Genomic DNA, 18,158 nt, shown 5'->3' on the forward strand with positions numbered 1-18,158 from the left:
CAGGCAAGCTGTTATAGCAGTATAAGAGGTTTTTACTTAAAATACAGTCTGTGATAAAAATGACTTCCTGGCATTGTCATGAAGTGCATGTTGAATGCCTACAACACAGGTGAAAATATGCAAAGTTGGGTTGTCCTTGAAACATAGCTTGGAAAAACACATTTTCTAATCACCTATGAACCAAGTGACACGGCAAATTTTTTTCACTCTGCTAAACATTTCATATAATCATGACTATAAATCAGCTAGCTATATCCAGCACAATGTACAAACCTTCCCTCTTCACAGACAGAGCTAATTAATGCATGCATCTCCAGGTATAACATAATACCACAAGAAGTGACCCTACACAGAGAATAAAATATGCACCATGTGTGCAGAAGGTTAAAACTGTTCTACATTTTCTTTTCAATGTTTTGGTAAAATTTTAATCCTTTTCTGTGAACACTGGTAAATATAACCTTAAACCTAATGACCCAATAGGTTTTACTGGTCTGCCCGTCAGTAATCCAGCTTGACATGGTAATTAGCCTGAGGCAATTCATAGGGTCAGAATCCCACTCGGAATTTCTGAATATCTACACATTTAATCAAAGATTCAATAAAGAACAAGAATAATTTTTTTTAATTACCTTCTGATTTATCCAACTTGATATACACTCCATTCTCAGTTAATTATCACAACAAGTACTTGTATCATATAAAAAATACGGTACCGACCTACTGCCAGTCATGTGTCAAATCACAATAAAGAGTTGACTTAATCTGGAATTATCCTTGGTGAAGCTGAGAAATACTACATATACTGCTACATGTATCTGCTAAATATAAATAGGTCTAACCACTGACCCAACTTTTAAAAAAAGTTAGTCAAGGGGCCCATGGGCCACAATGCTCACCTGAGTCCATGATCTCCTGACATATTTTATGAACATGATGATAAATGAAACTTTTTATTGTCAGCTCCAAATTAAGTCCATAGCTTTAATTTACAGTATATTTAGGCATGTTGTCAACTTAACAATTTGTACTACATGTAGTAGTCTTCTTGTTCTTACAGATCTATTATTTCTGTATAAAACGTGTTCCCAATTGTGGCCCAAACCGAGTCCCTACATCCATGGTTTGGACAAACTTGAATCTATACTACATGTAGATATACTTGCATATTATGACTTACTACAACTTATTGGGGTCCTAATCTCAAGAAGAAGATTTAAAGATTTTTTTCTAATACATTCCCATGTAAACCTTTGAACTTGTTTCACTCACGGTGGCCCAAACCTTGCCTCAGGGCCCATGATTTAATTAAACACATCTCTATATATATCTACACTACATAAAGATTCTTTACACTGTACTACCAATTTAACTAATTCTGGGCATGCTACTCTTACGAAGAAGTTTATTATAGCTTTTGCCCAATATTGTGTCCCAATCCTAGCCCAAAGAACCACAATTTGAAAAAAAATATGATAGACACATTATGCATTTGAGAAGTGTTTATAAATATAACTAATGATGGCCCTTATGTCTATTTTATGGAAAAAAAAATGTAAAATGTTTTCATGCATACAATATATAAATTTGACCTTTTATTGTGGACTCACTATAGCCCTATATACAGACATGATTTGAACTTGAATCTGAACTACATAAGGGGGATGCTTCTGTAAATCAGTAGAGCTATTGTTCTCGAGAAAATTGATATCTATTTCCATATAAAATTCTGATCCCCTATTGCAGCCCAACCTTTCCCCAAGGGCTATGATATGAACAAACTGAATCAACATTAATTAAGAAAGCTTTACCTTGAGGTTTTTTTTTTTACCCTCTGGTTCTTTAGAAGAATTTTAAATGGTTTTTACCTATTTTCTGTATTTAAATAACTCCCCTTGGAAGAGGGTGTGACCCTCCATTTGAACAAACTTGCATCTTCTTCATCCATGCAAAGATGCTTTATGGCCAGTTTGGTTGAAATAGGCACAGTGGTTCTGGTCAGGGAAGATGTGTAAACTTTACATGGATGCACATGTATATATGCACATACATAGTTGTGTACATGTTCTGACTTTAAAGTAAAAGCAATAAAGGACTGTGATCACAGCTTAAGCAGTAACTTTTAAGTGATTTCATTGGCCAAAATATCACTCACAGAATTTACAAGGAAGCTACATACGTGTGGGACAATTATGAATCAGAAAAGTTCTCTTAATCCTCTCACTTACTAGGTGAGCTAAAAATATATAAAGCCACTATATTGATTTATATTCTTATATTGTCCACTGAATGTTATTGGGGTAAGTTTTAAATCACCTGACCAAACAAAAATCTACTTGCATGCACCAGAAGTATTTCAACTAATGTTTCATCAAAGACGTGAACTAGATTAAAACTGACCGACTTTAAAGGTCATAAAGGACTGTGGTCAAAGATTAATCAATAACTTTGGAGTGATTTCAATGGCAGAAATTTCACTCCAAGAATATACAAAGAAGAGAGAAGGGCTAACATACTGAAAGGAAATATGCCTTATTACGAACAAAGTAAAGCAAACATTGCAAAAGGTTTTCTATTAACAAATGACCACTCAACCTTGGTCAATGTTTGGAAATTTATTGGTGAAAATCAATATGTTTTGTATCAGTGTAAATTAACATCATTGAAAGCATTCAAATATGTCTTGTATTTTCAGAGCTGTCATGCCACTTTTTTGGTACTTCAGGAGCCAGGGCCATTAATATTAGGAAAACAAGTGACATTTTAAGAAATACTGGGAAAAATTCAATATAAATGTACTCAGTAAAATTGTCATAATTTGGATTATTAGTTTTTTTGTTTCAATTTTATTTTTTTTTTCAACATTGAAAAAAAAATGTAGCAATTTTAGCTTAATAATCTTTAATGATGGGGGTAATGACAATTTGGAAAATTTAACACATTCAGTAGAAAAAAAGGTACTTTTCTTGACTTGGAAACAAGGACTTCCAATGCACCCAATTTTAGACAATCAATATCCTCAATCTAATATAAATATTCTAAATTTATCTAATTTTAGTCTTTATTATAACAACATAACAAAAATTGAACATGTACCGTACTTCACATTTACTGTGCATCGATCAGTATCAAAGTATCGGTGAATGATTTTGAAAGTTCTTCAGTAAGCAGCATCTGTCAAAATACCCTAAGCAGTCTGATAGACAATATATACATGCATCTTTCTCCTAAGACCAATATCATAATTGATCAATATATATCTGATATATAAGTCAATTATCACCATGCAGTCTTTTTTTTTTTTTAAATTGATCAATACACAGCATTTCTTGATGCTCGCATGCACACAGAACTTTTTTCTTGTCTTCTTGGGAAAATAGCACACAGCAATGGAACTAGAAAATTTATAATCACTTTCTTGTCAATTGGGATTTTCCACTGAAGTTATTATATTTAGAAAGACTCCAAAATGCTTGAAAATGCAAGTGTAATGATATTTAACTACCAATATAACCCAACAATTAAAATTTTACAAATATTTTTTTTTCCAAATTGAACTTAATTTTTACCCATATTTTTTCCTGTAATATTAATATTGGGAATTTTCACATGGGGGGGGGGGGGGGGGAGCAAGAACTCCACAGAGGGATAAGTATTTAAGAGTGGGGTTAAATGGATAAAGGGATGAGAATATGACAATTTGATAGAAAACATATTAAAAAGAGATTTTAAAGGAAGAATATAATGACACAATTTACTCAAAGGTATTCCCTAAATGCGAGTGAGGTTATTACCCATCTACTTGATTTAACAGTATCTTTGTATTGACATAAGGCAATTATATATATATATATATATATATATATATATATATATATATATATATATATATATATATATATATATATATATATATAGCTTTCACTTCTTTTAAGCTATTTACTAAAATTACGATTAAAAGTGTATTTGAACTACATTTAATAATTTGAATCTCTTAACCATTTTATAATAGTGTATTGAGATTACAAGAACACATAGATGACAGATACAAAATAACAGATAGACATAAGGCATACATGAAAAATAAAATACAAACAATTTGTAGTTACTATCTATGTTAAATTAGTATGAGAAGTATGTACTTTATAACATGTAGCCTTCTGTGAATGCAAACATAATGTTTGCATTCACAGAAGGCTACATGTTATAAGTCATAACCCAGGATTGACCCTAGCTTCAAAACAAATACAATGTGCAGACAGGGGTGTTAATTAATCTTAATGTTACAGATAAAGAGTAGTTGTTGGATCTTCAGCAATAGGCAAGATTATTATTTAATGATCCCAGGGTAGTAATTGCAGTTTTCATCCTTTTATACTATGTACACAATTATAAAAATTTCAGACATTTTCTCTTTCCCCAGTTCATTCTTATATACAGTTAGGAATCTACAACACCCCAGCTCAAAACTGAATGGATTACAGTATCAACTTTGGTTTTAAAATACAGTCAAAACCTTGTTATCTTGAACTGATTAAGGCCAAGAAAAAAAAATCCAGAATTTTTTTGACAGTAAAATAAAAAAAGAAAAACTGGTTGTGACCTTACTCTGATATATCCATGGTATTCTATATATCTCTGTTTGAGATTCCAAACTTAGTACCAATAACATACATAAACAATAAACTAAATCTGGACATAATAAGACATTTAGAAAGTTATAAGAAAAAAAAATGCATGGACAGATAGAGAGACAGCTAGATAGATGGACAGACAGAAAGTGATTCCACAACACCCCCCCCCCCCTTCTCTTTTGCAGAGGGTATAAAAAAAAAGTTAACTTGTTTAAAAAAAAAAAATCACACACAAATGCAGTATAATCTCTTTATGCTGGTAATTGCTTGGACTGGAACAATGAATCTAAATATCAATAATATTCATTCTGTTTGAGGACGATAACCTATGCATATCAATACAATTACATGTAATTGAAAATTTGGCCAATATTATACATTTATTGACTGGGTTCGAGGGCAACATGCGTTTTGTCGGACCCAAGAACAAAACTGTTTGCCTGAGGCCGTTAGGCCGAAGGCAAACAGTTTGGTTTGAGGGGTCGACAAAATGCATTTTGCACGAGAACACAGTCAATAAATGTTTTGTTGTACCTTTTACTTTTTATTTTGACATAACATGCAAATTTTGTTTACCCGCACCGCGGTTTAAACATGGTCAATTCCGTTAAGTTCTGTCATACTCCAACGAATGGAAATAAGATACAGCTGACCCCGCTCACATTGTGATGTAAGCGGTCCAACATCTCATCAACAGGTCCAATATCTAGCTCTGCGGTCAAACATCGATTTTTTATGACCGCTCAGTAAAACATTAGAAATGTTAGACTTTTTTAAGTAAAGAATTACATAGGAGACAATTATTAAAGGTATAACAATACACATTACTTTCAATTACTTTGAGATTTGTAATTAATTACTGTCAATTACAATTACACATTACCCCATCCCTGCAACCCACCCACCCCCACAATAGATTTTCAAGTTTGGGCAAGTTGTCTACATTTTTTTTTAATTTTCAAGTCCGATATTTGTTAAAATTGATGTAGAACCCCCACCCCCACCCCCTCCCCCTAGAAAAAATTCCTGGATGTGCACCTGATAGAATTATCTCTCTTGAACTTAGAAAAAATTCAGAAATTTTCAGTATTGCTCTCTAACGTTTGTAGGGATGAATGTAAAAGGTTGAAATTGCATATGCAGCTATTTTACAAGAAAATACAGGTCGTTTGAATACAAATTAAAAACTAAATATGGCATTTAAAATTTAGCTTGCCTGAAGGGGGCATTCATGGCTTTATGACACAAATAGATTTTTCATGTGTTTCTACTATAGATATTATAATCAAGCTAAAATTTTTCGCATCGACATGGCTTCTTTATCACACTGTTATATATGTGGTAAACATGGTAAATATCAAAAGATCGAAAGTTAATTTGATGGTCGCCATGAGTGTCAAACAAGGTGTTCAAGTTGTACACAGGGACTAGTAGCATCGTCTCAAGCCACGGTCCGGAGTCCGCATATAGCTCTCTCCTACCCGTGGCTGCTTGATCACAAAAAGTGTCGTAATCTTGAATATTTACACCTCTGTATTGTGACGTCATGTTCAGCCAATGACAATATTTGTTTCCATTGCAATTGAAATCTACAACTGACATCAACAGTAAACAAGAAATGTTTCGTATACTGCGATTGGGTATTGAAAGGTCGTGTTAAAGTTCATTATCCGACAATGCTTTACTCGCATTGGTCAATATTTTAATGAGTTACGAAATATTCCCTTCTCATTCAACCACAGCCAGAATGGGAGAGGATCGTACATTTTGGCCGTGGTTTGCGACGATGGACTAGTAGCTAATAAATGTCAATCAATTTCAAGCACCCAATGATGGACCTTAATTCACTTGATTGACGGGGGTATACAGACCAGGTAAATCTGAGGGCGGTGCTTACTATCTCGGGCTTTAAGGGAAAAAATTGAAATATTTGGTATTGTTCAATAATTTGTATTTGCAGTAATGAGAACCCATGAACTTTCTCAGTTGATGGGAAATCAAAATTACCTGCTGTAAAAACTTAGGATTCCTAAATTACAACTGCGAAAATATTAAAAAATCTAATAAAAATGATTAACCTCTAAAAGTACTACATATTCATTTTCCAATGTTTATCTGATTTGTGAATCCAATATGTAGCATATGTTGCAGCTGTAAATATTGCACTGACTATTAGCATATCAACAAATCTTATCCAGACAATGAAAACTAATTTGATACCAGAACTAATAGGGCTAATATCTATCTGAAACAAAAAACATTTTGCAAGGGGGGGGGGGGGTGGTCCTGCTTTTTAAGCAAATAAATTTATTTTCACAATTAATGTTTAATCATGCAGTTGATTGTTTAAAAATTTCATTCAATCTTTATCTGACAAACCAAAACAATGATATAATAGAAACATTGCAGATGATTTTACTAAGAGAAAATATCTCTAAGCAAAATCATGTTTCTATTTTAAAGTTGTATCTGCAACTGCAATAAATGTGATTATCGGTTCTCTTATCGTTTGTTTGTTTTCTTATTTACGTTTGATGTTGTTCTCATACGCTCTTAAGAATTATGGATGTTTCGGGACCGCGACGTTTCGGGACCCCGACGTTTCGGGACCTAACAACACGTTTCGGGACTTGGGTTAACACGTTTCGGGACTTGGGCTAACATGTTTCGGGACTTCTAAATATTTTGTAAAGGAAATGAAATAAAACTTGTTTACTTGTGTTTTTATGTTTATACATGTATAATTTCTCAGTTTGATACACAATTTATAATTTAAGAAGCACTGATTGGAGTTTTTATTAGTTTTAAAGTTTGCCTGCGGCATGGAGCACGCCTGCCGAGAAAATCAAACGCCCGCGGTGTTGTCTCTTTAATTTCTTATTACAGTATTTGATATATTACCTTTATAAAGTATTTGGTTAACATTTGACCAAAATTTAATTCAATTTTTTTTTTAAAAAATATGTATTTGATTTATTAATAGTGTTTGATACGAGAGTTTGTAGAATTAAAGCCGGGAGACAATCGTAACTGCTGTGTGAAGACCACGGACGTGTTTTTCTTTCTAAGACTTTCTTTCTCTCCTTTTTAATAATAATTTTAGGTATTTGATTTCATATTTGTTTACAAAATTTACAAAGGCTCAAGCTAGCATATGTGCAGTAAAAACTTTACGTTTTATGGGTAGTTGTTTTGAATCAGAATCTGAAATATTCCATGTTCAACTTTTTGGAAAAAAAATATTTGAAACCGTTTGGGAAAAGGTAGACAAAATCAAGATCAAAACATTTTGAAAACCTTTATATTTTGTTGAACTATTGTTTGATTCTGAATTATTTCATTTACCAATAAACAAACGATATTTTTTCCATATTTTTAGATTTTTATTTTCTTAAAATAATTTCAAAAGAAACCACACAGTCAATCTTTTTAGTTCCCATTACCAGCGGCGTCTTTATATATACATGTACGTAACACCTCCCTATGTACAGAGTATCAGTTGGGATACGTGTACCTGATCCCAGTTGTTGTTTTAACAATTTACTGACATGTTTTTTAAAGATATATTCGACGGTAGCTGAAGATCACTTGAATATTTTAAAATATCTATCATCATCCTGAGAAGATTAAATTTTGGACCCCCCCCCCCCCCCCCATCACCACACACACAAGAAAAAATAACTAATAAAAAATGATAAAAAAATAAAAAGAAATAAAAATGAATATTGTAAAGATTTATTCTTCTTCGTCTGTTATGAAAAAAAACCCATCAAAGTATATCTTTATGACAATTTTTATTATATATATACATAAAAATTAAAATTTGGATTTAGCTTGAAATATTAGGTACTATGTGTAATTAGAATAATATGCTATATCACCATAATTAAATAATTTGTTTAGATCCCGAAAAAAATTAACTCAAGTCCCGAATCGTCTTTACCCAAGTCCCGAACCGTCTTGTTGCTAGTCCCGAAACGTCGTATTAGTCAGGTCCCGAAATGTCGTGGTCCCGAAACATCGTGCACCCGCTCTTAATGGGCCAAAAATTGAAAATAATTTACTTACTTAATTACTTACTATTCCCAGTTTAACTAAGTGCTGCAATTTTTCCAATTTTATTAACAAAATTTTTGAGCGAGATTACAAAAAATTATAATGAAATCTTGTAACACTTGATTGAAATTAAATGACATTTACCTTGCCTTGCTGGTCCCCTCGTGTATTCTCAATCCACATCGATTATGTAATATATAAACTAACCGACAATCTTTAAGACAGAGTCTTTTTTAGTTTTTAGAGTATCTGTTAGTAATTCTTTCTTAATATACAAATACTTGAAACACAAAAAATTTACGCCACCAATCTCTTACCAAAATACACACGTTGAATTTAAAATCGGAAGTTACTCATATTATTTTTTCAAAATCACCGAAGCAGAGCAGACTCCACTAGGCCTAATCTAGACCTGTTCGTCGACAGTTTTCCCAGATACTTACAATTGATTTATCTGTGACATCCTCGTCTAGAGAATTCGAATTTGATGATACTTCCATTCTACCACTCGGCAAAAATGAAAACTAGGGATGTAGTGCATTCAACAAGACAAATTAAATGGTTACAGGGCATCTCCAACCATCTTCTGGATTACATAACATTTCTTACCTTTAATTTCAAAAGAGCTCTGAATCCAAGAGAGATTATCAAAAAATAAAATATTGAACGTTTAAGGTAAAATAAGAGTGCTCGCGCTTTGCAAAGAATGGTTTTTCGATGTCAGAAATATTTGTTGAAAAATTGTAATTAACTATTTCAATGACAGAAAAAAGAATGTTTATAAACTTCTGTTGTTCATATTTGCGATGGAAAACTAGCTTTGATTGAAGCAAAATTACATTACTGTCGTCCTGTACAAGATTGTGCAGAATCCTTTATTCTGAAACAATTTGATACTTTGCTTCTGTCCATTTAAAGATTCACATAAAAAATTATCATAAACACGGGCATTGGAAGTTAATGTAATATTGAGTATGTGCATGTATAAAATCCTTTTTTATACATGCACATACTCAACATTTACATCAACTTCCAGTGCCCGTGATCATAAACACATTTTAACAGCAAAATAAAATTCTCAAAAATGCATGCAGCTCATATTTATGGAACGCCAAATTAACATATATTCAAATATTTGAACCTATCTTCAAATAATTGTACCTATCTTCAAATAATTGTACCTATCTCCAAATGAATTGAAGATAAGTACAATTGAATTAAAGATAGGTCTAAATGAATTAAAGATAGGTATAAATAATTATACCTATCTCTAAATAATTAAACCTAGGTTCAAATAAATTACATTTATCTTTAATGGAATTTACATCTTTAATTCAATTTAAGATAGGTTCAATTGAATTATACCTATCTTTAATTTATTTGAAGATAGGTACAATTGATTTAAAGATAGGTACAATTGAAGATAGGTACAATTGAAACATATCCAAAAGGATTTGAAGATAGGTACAATTCAATTATACCTAGGTTCAAGTCATTTTGTGTGATAGAAAATAATGAAAACTCCCTCTAACAGCGACTTGAACATGGAGGTAACCGAACAAAGCATTTTTATGGGGAGTAGTTGTTATTGTAGTGTCTGTATAATTAAAGATAGGTTCAATTCAGTTGCACCTACATGTATCTTTAAATCAGTTATACCTATCTTTAATTCATGGCATTTGTACCTATCTTCAAATCAATTGTACCTATCTTCAAATCAATTGTACCTATCTTCAAATGAATTAAAGATAGGTATAATTGAATTAAACCTATCTTTAGTTCATTCACAGATAGGTACAATTGGTTTGAAGATAGGTACAATTAATTGAAGATAGGTTCAAATATTTGAATATATGTTAATTTGGCGTTCCATACATTTTGCTTTAAAAAAAGAAAAAAAAACTAGAGGTACTGTGAACACTGATCTCTAGTTAGAACAAGCATTCTGAGAGTATTGCATTAGCAATACTAGTCCCCTACCGGCAAGTGTAATCTGGTTCCCGTTAAGAATTGAAAATGCCATAATTCCTTCAAAAATCAATGAAGTGGAACGAATTGCAAACTTGATCTATAACTAATCAAGGTAAAGCCACATACCAAAAATCAGCTCAATATCTATAAGCGTTTAGAAGAAAATTGCGGAAAACCCGTAAAAATTGAAAAGGCCGTAATCCCGTCAAAAATCAATGAAGCGGAACGAAATGCATACTTGATCTGTAACTCATCAAGATACACCCACATACCAAAAATCAGCTAAATATCTGCAAGCGTTTAAGAGAAAAGTGCGGAAAACCAAGTGGGACAGACTGACAGACAGACAGACGGACAGACAGACAGACAGACGGACGGACAGACGGACGGACAGACTCAGAGGAAACCTATAGTCCCCTCCGGTTTCACCGGTAGGGGACTAATAAACTGTGTCTCGGGACAGGCCTCCAGGTCCGTAGGACATTAGATTTAGCACTTTAACCCTGTTTAACGATACTTTCTAACATTCTATCTTACGCTCACATAAATGATACCCCCTCCCCTCTCATATGGGTATAATGGCAAAGTCCATGTTTTGCTATGGAAAAACCTTAAATATCTGTCCAAGCAGAGCATAAAAAATAGGACGTGCACAATGGCACTATGTAATAAAGATTCCGTGGAAGTCTGATTAAATTTTATTCACTGGTATAGGTAGACTTGCGGATAAGAGATGGGCACCTTCAATATTATAGAAAGAATGGCAGTGTCCAAGTTTTGCTATGGGAAACCCCAAATATCTGAAAAATAAAACAGGAGGTCGCAAAGTAAGTATGTTATAGAGATTCAGTGAAAGTTTCATAAAATTGCGTTAACAACAAGCATTCTGAAAGTATTGCATTAGCAATACTAGTCCCCTACCGGCAAGTGTAATCTGGTTCCCGTTAAGAATTGAAAATGCCATAATTCCGTCAAAAATCAACGAAGCGGGGCGAAATGCAAACTTGATCTATAACTAATCAAGGTAAAGTCACATACCAAAAATCAGCTCAATATCTGAAAGCGTTTAGAAGAAAATTGCGGAAAACCCCTAAAAATTGAAAAGGCCGTAATTCCGTCAAAAATCGATGAAGCGGAACGAAATGCAAACTTTTTCTGTAACTCATCAAGATACACTCACATACCAAAAATCAGCTCAATATCTGCAAGCGTTTAGGGGAAAAAAGTGGAAAACCAAGTGGGACAGACAGACAGACAGACGGACAGACAGACGGACAGACATAATAAGAGGAAACCTATAGTCCCCTCCGGTTTCACCGGTAGGGGACTAATAAATTTGTTTCATTGTCAACAGATAATTTGATAATGCCAGGCCCGTAGGAAGCAATTCAGTTGGGGCGGGGGGCACAGCCATACATAAGTTGGTGGGGGGGGGGGCACTATCAACTACCAGAATTCCTTGACAAGCAAAAAAGAAAAAAGGTCATCAGATGTTTTTATTGAGAGGGCACAAACATATAGTAGCTATGTTTTCTATATAGTAATCTATACCCCCCCCCCCCCCCGGTTCCTACGGGCATGAGGCATTATCTTTATACTACACATTCTGAAATTCTATCAATTTCTACAGAGCTTTCGCCTCTTGGTTTCATTTTTTTCTTGATTGTATGGTTGCAAAGTTCTTTATCACTGTCTTATTGTTAATGCATTTTTCTGGATGAATGTAAAATAAAGATAGAGATGCAAGAAACAATGAAAAATAGACCCCTTCATAAACGACTAACAATATCCTACACAATTTTTTTTTTTACCATGGTATGGTGGGGGATTGTAAACATTTATTTTTACATATTTGAATCTTCTGTGAAATTTCATATCAATATGTTTAAAGGAAGGAAAATAACAAACCTTGTTGGAAACACATATATAATTAACCACTTTCTCCATCCTATCTATATACAATGATCTGTTTTGTCTCGTCTTATAATACATTTTCCAATAGTTTTATCGCTCCTTTTCCAGGAGTCTTTTTAAAAAGCCTAAAATGTCCATGGTCACCGAGCCCTCCTAAATGATCAAATTGGTTAATTTTTTGTTTTCAAGTGTTTATTTATTGTAATCCTCAGCTAGTCAAATCGGAGACATAAATAACATATTATATCTCTGGTCAAACTATGTATACGGTTATACATTACAGAGTTAATTATTGAATTAAACTTATTGTTTTTGTTGGTTTTTATTTTTAAACACTTTTTCTTAATAGATGTGTACAAGGAATCAGATGCTATATAATACAGTAAGAAACATTTATAATGAAGTTAAATTCATAATAAACATGTATTTTAATGCCATGGGAAATGGAAATCACTTTGCTGTACGTGACAATACATTGATTGTGAGCGGGTTCGCTATAAGCGTGTTTTACTGTATACTGAACTCCATAGAAAAGTAGATGTTCAACTGTTAATAAAATGAATCAACAGATAAAAAAAAACATTGCTGTTAATCAGTCAGTAAACGCCACTACCAACAAGCCACCTGCATAGATTTCTTCAGCAATGGCTGTTCCATCAATTATGCATACAGTGACATACACATCTATAATACAATGTTTAACATATTTAGTTTATAAAGATATTTAATTAATATATTTAATTTACAAAGATATAAATATAAACAACAAGTATTCTGAGAGTATTGCATTAGCAATACTAGTCCCCTACCGGCAAGTGTAATCTGGTTCCCGTTAAAAATTGAAAATGCCATAATTCCGTCAAAAATCAATGAAGCGGAACGAAATGCAAACTTGATCTGTAACTCATCAAGATACACTCACATACCAAAAATCAGCTCAATATCTGCAAGCGTTTAGAAGAAAAGTGCGGAAAACCAAGTGGGACAGACTGACAGACAGACAGAGGGACAGACAGACAGACAGACGGACGGACAGACTCAGAGGAAACCTATAGTCCCCTCCGGTTTCACCGGTAGGGGACTAACAAGCATTCTGAGAGTATTGCATTAGCAATACTAGTCCCCTACCGGCAAGTGTAATCTGGTTCCCGTTAAGAATTGAAAATGCCATAATTCCGTCAGAAATTAATGAAGCGGGACGAAATGCAAACTTGTTTTATAACTAATCAAGGTAAAGCCACATACCAAAAATCAGCTCAATATCTATAAGCGTTTAGAAGAAAATTGCGGAAAACCCCTAAAAATTGAAAAGGCCGTAATTCCGTCAAAAATCAATGAAGCGGAACGAAATGCAAACTTGATCTGTAACTCTGCAAGATACACTCACGTACCAAAAATCAGCTCAATATCTGCAAGCGTTTAGGAAAAAAGTGCGGAAAACCAAGTGGGACAGACTGACAGACAGACAGAGGGACAGACAGACAGACGGACGGACGGACGGACAGACTCAGAGGAAACCTATAGTCCCCTCCGGTTTCACCGGTAGGGGACTAATAAAATGTCTTTCTTTCTTTGTTAGTACGGAAATTAATGCCGCAGCTGTTGCAGAAAAAATACATTTTTTTTCTGCAATAGTTCCGACATTAATTCCCAAACCAAAGAACCAAAGAAAGCATTTTATTGTTTAAATTTCCGTTTTTGTATTTTTCAGGGCAATTCATCTTTTTTTACTATGATCAGTGGTGAGCTGTACAATAAGGATTCAGAATTTTCATTTTGACCACTATATAGCGTAGTTTGGGGGGGGGGGGGGAGGGGGGGGGCTGAAAAAAAAAAGGTTCTCAACAAAAATCATGTTCTGTAACACCTCTTACATTTTACGCAGTACCAAAGTACTAGTAATCTTACTGAATATGATTGGTAGTGTCCTATATAGATGTGCAATATGTTTTTGGAATATTCATTGAAAAATGACGTTTTTCGACAAACCCCGTACAAATGCACGTGTTTATAGTAATAGGGTAAAATACGTGTTTAGCAATGCGGTACAATTGTAATTTTTTATTTAAAAAAAAAACCTAGAATCACAAAGTGGGCATGATAATATCATTACTAGTACTCACTAAGAAAGTCTTGAATAACAAAAACTTTACACGGAACGCAAATCTTTAGGATTATCAAGCTCTCCTCTGCATCTTCTATTCTAATAATAAATATTTTGCAGTATAGTTTCCTCTCTATCAACTACGCTGCACAGATAGACAACGCTATTGTCTTATGGATTCATCTCTAAGTTTAACTGGTTCTTTGCTTATTGTGCTGAGTACTTTGGTTTTACTCATGCTAATACCCAGACATTTAAAAGGGTTTAGCAAACAATGCTCATCGTTGCAAACCACTGCCAAAATGTACGGCCCCTCTCCCATTTTGACAATGCCATGGTATCTGAAACATAATCCTCCATCGTGTTCATGTTCTTCTTCACCCTATAACTATAGTTCTGCTGGACACGTTATTACTGGTGACGTAAATATAGTTAATAATGAGGACCTTAGATCATTAATTTTAAAAGGTCCTAAATATAGGGAACCCCGATCCTTCAACTGGCGTCGGAATTTCATAAATATTATGAATTCTGTAGAGGATTACGCCATGCAGGCGATGGGCCAGACATGTAAAAGAAGACTTTGACACTTTGTCAGAATGGATTAAATGTATCAGATGTATGTTAAAATCGCGCATTTAAAGATTGAGGGGCAATATGAGGACCATCTATTCTTCTGTATTCAATAATCCAGAAGTGAAAAAAGAATTAGAAAGATTACATGATCAGTACGTACTGGTCCCTGCTGACAAAGCAGGTAACAACATTGTCTTTGTTTGTAAGGCTCATTATATTAAATGTATTTTAGAGGAACTTGGATTTAATTCTACAAGTGGTAATCCAACTTATACTCATAGTTCCCCTTCTAAGGACGAAATTCTTCAAAATCATATGTCAGTTTTGAATATTTTTAATATTCCAAACAACCAAAATGAATTTGAATTACCATATCTATATTGGATTCCGAAACTTCATAAAAATCCTTACAAACAAAGGTATACATAGCGGGTTCCAGTAAATGTTCAACCAAGCCTCTTTCTTTACTCCTCACTAAGATATTAACAGTAGTGAAGGAAAAACTTCAAGAGTACTGTGTAACAATATATTCGAGAAGTGGTGTAAATCAGATGTGGATACTTAAAAATTCCAAGGAACTTTTGGAAAATTTGAAATCACAAGAATTTACCAAAATCAACAGCTTAAAAACTTACGACTTTTCAACTTTATACACAACCATTCCCCACGATAAATTAAAGTCCAGGCTTTTTGATATCATTGACAGCTGCTTTTTCAATAAAAATGGAACTCGTAAATTTACTTACCTTATCATTGGTCATTTGCAAAATTATTTTGTTAAAAAACATTCTGATTGTACACACAAGTACTCTGAAGTTGACATTAAAAAGATGCTTGAGTTTCTGATTGACAATATCTATGTGATTTTTGGAGACCAGGTCTTCCAACAATCTATTGGAATTCCCATGGGTACCATTTGCGCCCCGTTATTAGCAGACCTTTTTTTTGCATTCATATGAAGCAGATTTTGTCCAAAATCTTATACATGAGAAGAAGAAAACACTTGCTGTGGCCTTCAACTCGACATTTAGATATATCGACGACGTATTGTCAATTAACAATGGTTATTTCCATTCTTATGTCGATACGATATATCCCGGTGAGCTTGAGATAAAAGATACCACAGAGTCTGACACACCTGTTTCATATTTGGATATTTTACTTGAAAAAGACGTTAATGGTAATCTAACAACCAAGCTTTATGATAAACGTGATGACTTTAACTTTTCAATCGTCAACTTCCCTTACTTATGCAGCAATATACCTTCATCACCTGCATACGGGGTTTATATCTCTCGGTTGATTCGATACGCAAGAGCATGCTCTACGTATGTACAATTTCTAAAACGAGGTAAATTACTGACAAACAAGTTGATGAAACAAGAATATCAGCAGTCATCATTTCGTAAGTTCTATGGTCGATACAATGACCTTGTCAGCAAATACAATTTATCTTTGAGTCAAATGCTGACTGACGTTTTTTCATACTAATTGTTAGGCCATTATTTACACACTGAATTGTCGACGGATTTTTCCGTTATTTCCCGATCATGACAAGGAGCACACGGCGGGTGTGACCAGTCGGCAGGGGATGCTCACACCTCCATGGCATCTGATCCCACTTCTGATGTTTTGGAGGTCTGTGTTTGCTCTGCTCCTATTTTGTATTGTTTAACGGACTTTTGAGCTTGAATACTGTTCGTTATCTCCATATATTTCATCTGCAAAGTCCAGGTTACGAAACTGTGCCCATGGGTTCGATTCTATTTCATTCCTTGGTTTGATTTGTTGATACTAAATATTTCATGATTTAATTTAAGGCGAGGGGGATGAGAATAGGCTGACGAAGTGATCCTTGTTTGGCACTTGTTTATACTTCCATGAATGATTTGCAGGTTAATACATATTTTCTGATAGGTTTCCAGAGGGTTACCATGAAATGATTCGGCCATGATTTCTGTTCTTTAATAGCTTGGTGAGGATTCTTTCCAATCAAATACCATCTGTTCCTGTTTGGATTATGTCCAAAACATTTCTTTGCCTGTCTTCCAAGTTGCCTTGCCATCTTCGAGCTATTTCATTGCCTTCCTAGTCTATATTTATAAAAAAAAAAACTTCCTTTCTTGATTTTAATCTAGGAATCATATTCCTTAACGTTTTTACAATTTTATTTTTAAATATGTATGATCTTAACTTGATAATATTAGTATGGAATGAAAAAGTAAGCGGTAAAACGGTAGGAAAACGAAATTAAGTTTGAGGAAGAAATAACTAGATGCTGTCTTTAGACAGTAATAGCTGCAAGTAAGACATGTACTCTCCTTCGAACCTGGGTAACTAGTCAGGGCATATATTTTTGAACCAAATTGATCTCCTGGATGAAAATGAAATTTCAATTAAAAACTTTATTGTTCATCTACAGGACAACACCAATCATATTCCAAAAGAAGACTCGACTGTATTCGTAAATTTTAAGATGAGTTCTGGGAGCTAGAAGGTTATTGGTTTTTGTAAAAAATAAAAAAAAATCCCCCCCCCCCCCCGTTACATTCTTTAATGAAAACAAAACTTACAGAACACAACCATTCATATTCCAAAGGATGATTTGGGTACTATGTAAAGTGTAAAAAGAATTCTAGGAATCAGGTTTTCTACCCAAGCTGTAAAGGGGCTTGATTTATCTTAAACGATGCTAGGTCATCAATTTATTTGGTTTAAACATCCGAAACTATACTAGTATTAATAAAGTAAATAAAAACTAATTATAGACGATAGTGACCAACTAAATAAACTGTATGACAAACATGATGACTTCAGCTTTTCCTTTGTCAACCTCCTTTATTATGTAGCAATATTCCAACATCAACTGCATATGGTGTTTATGTCTCCCAACTGATTCGATA

General features: G+C 33.8%; 1 protein-coding gene across 1 annotated transcript in view; it reads right to left on the reverse strand.

Annotated features, from left to right (window-relative positions):
* LOC133197214 (vitamin D3 receptor B-like) overlaps positions 1-9,286 on the reverse strand; it is a 73,163-nt gene extending 63,877 nt beyond the window's left edge. The window contains exon 1 of the mRNA XM_061333130.1: positions 9,134-9,286. Coding sequence (XP_061189114.1) covers positions 9,134-9,190 — 57 coding nt within the window. The 5' untranslated portion in view covers positions 9,191-9,286. The remainder of the gene's footprint in view (positions 1-9,133) is intronic.
* Between the last annotated feature and the right edge of the window lie 8,872 nt (positions 9,287-18,158).

This window comes from Saccostrea echinata, unplaced genomic scaffold, assembly GCF_033153115.1.
Source record: "Saccostrea echinata isolate AGI-Se365-2 ecotype Australia unplaced genomic scaffold, CSIRO_AGI_Sech_v1 ptg000030l, whole genome shotgun sequence".
Lineage (NCBI taxonomy): Eukaryota > Metazoa > Mollusca > Bivalvia > Ostreida > Ostreidae > Saccostrea > Saccostrea echinata.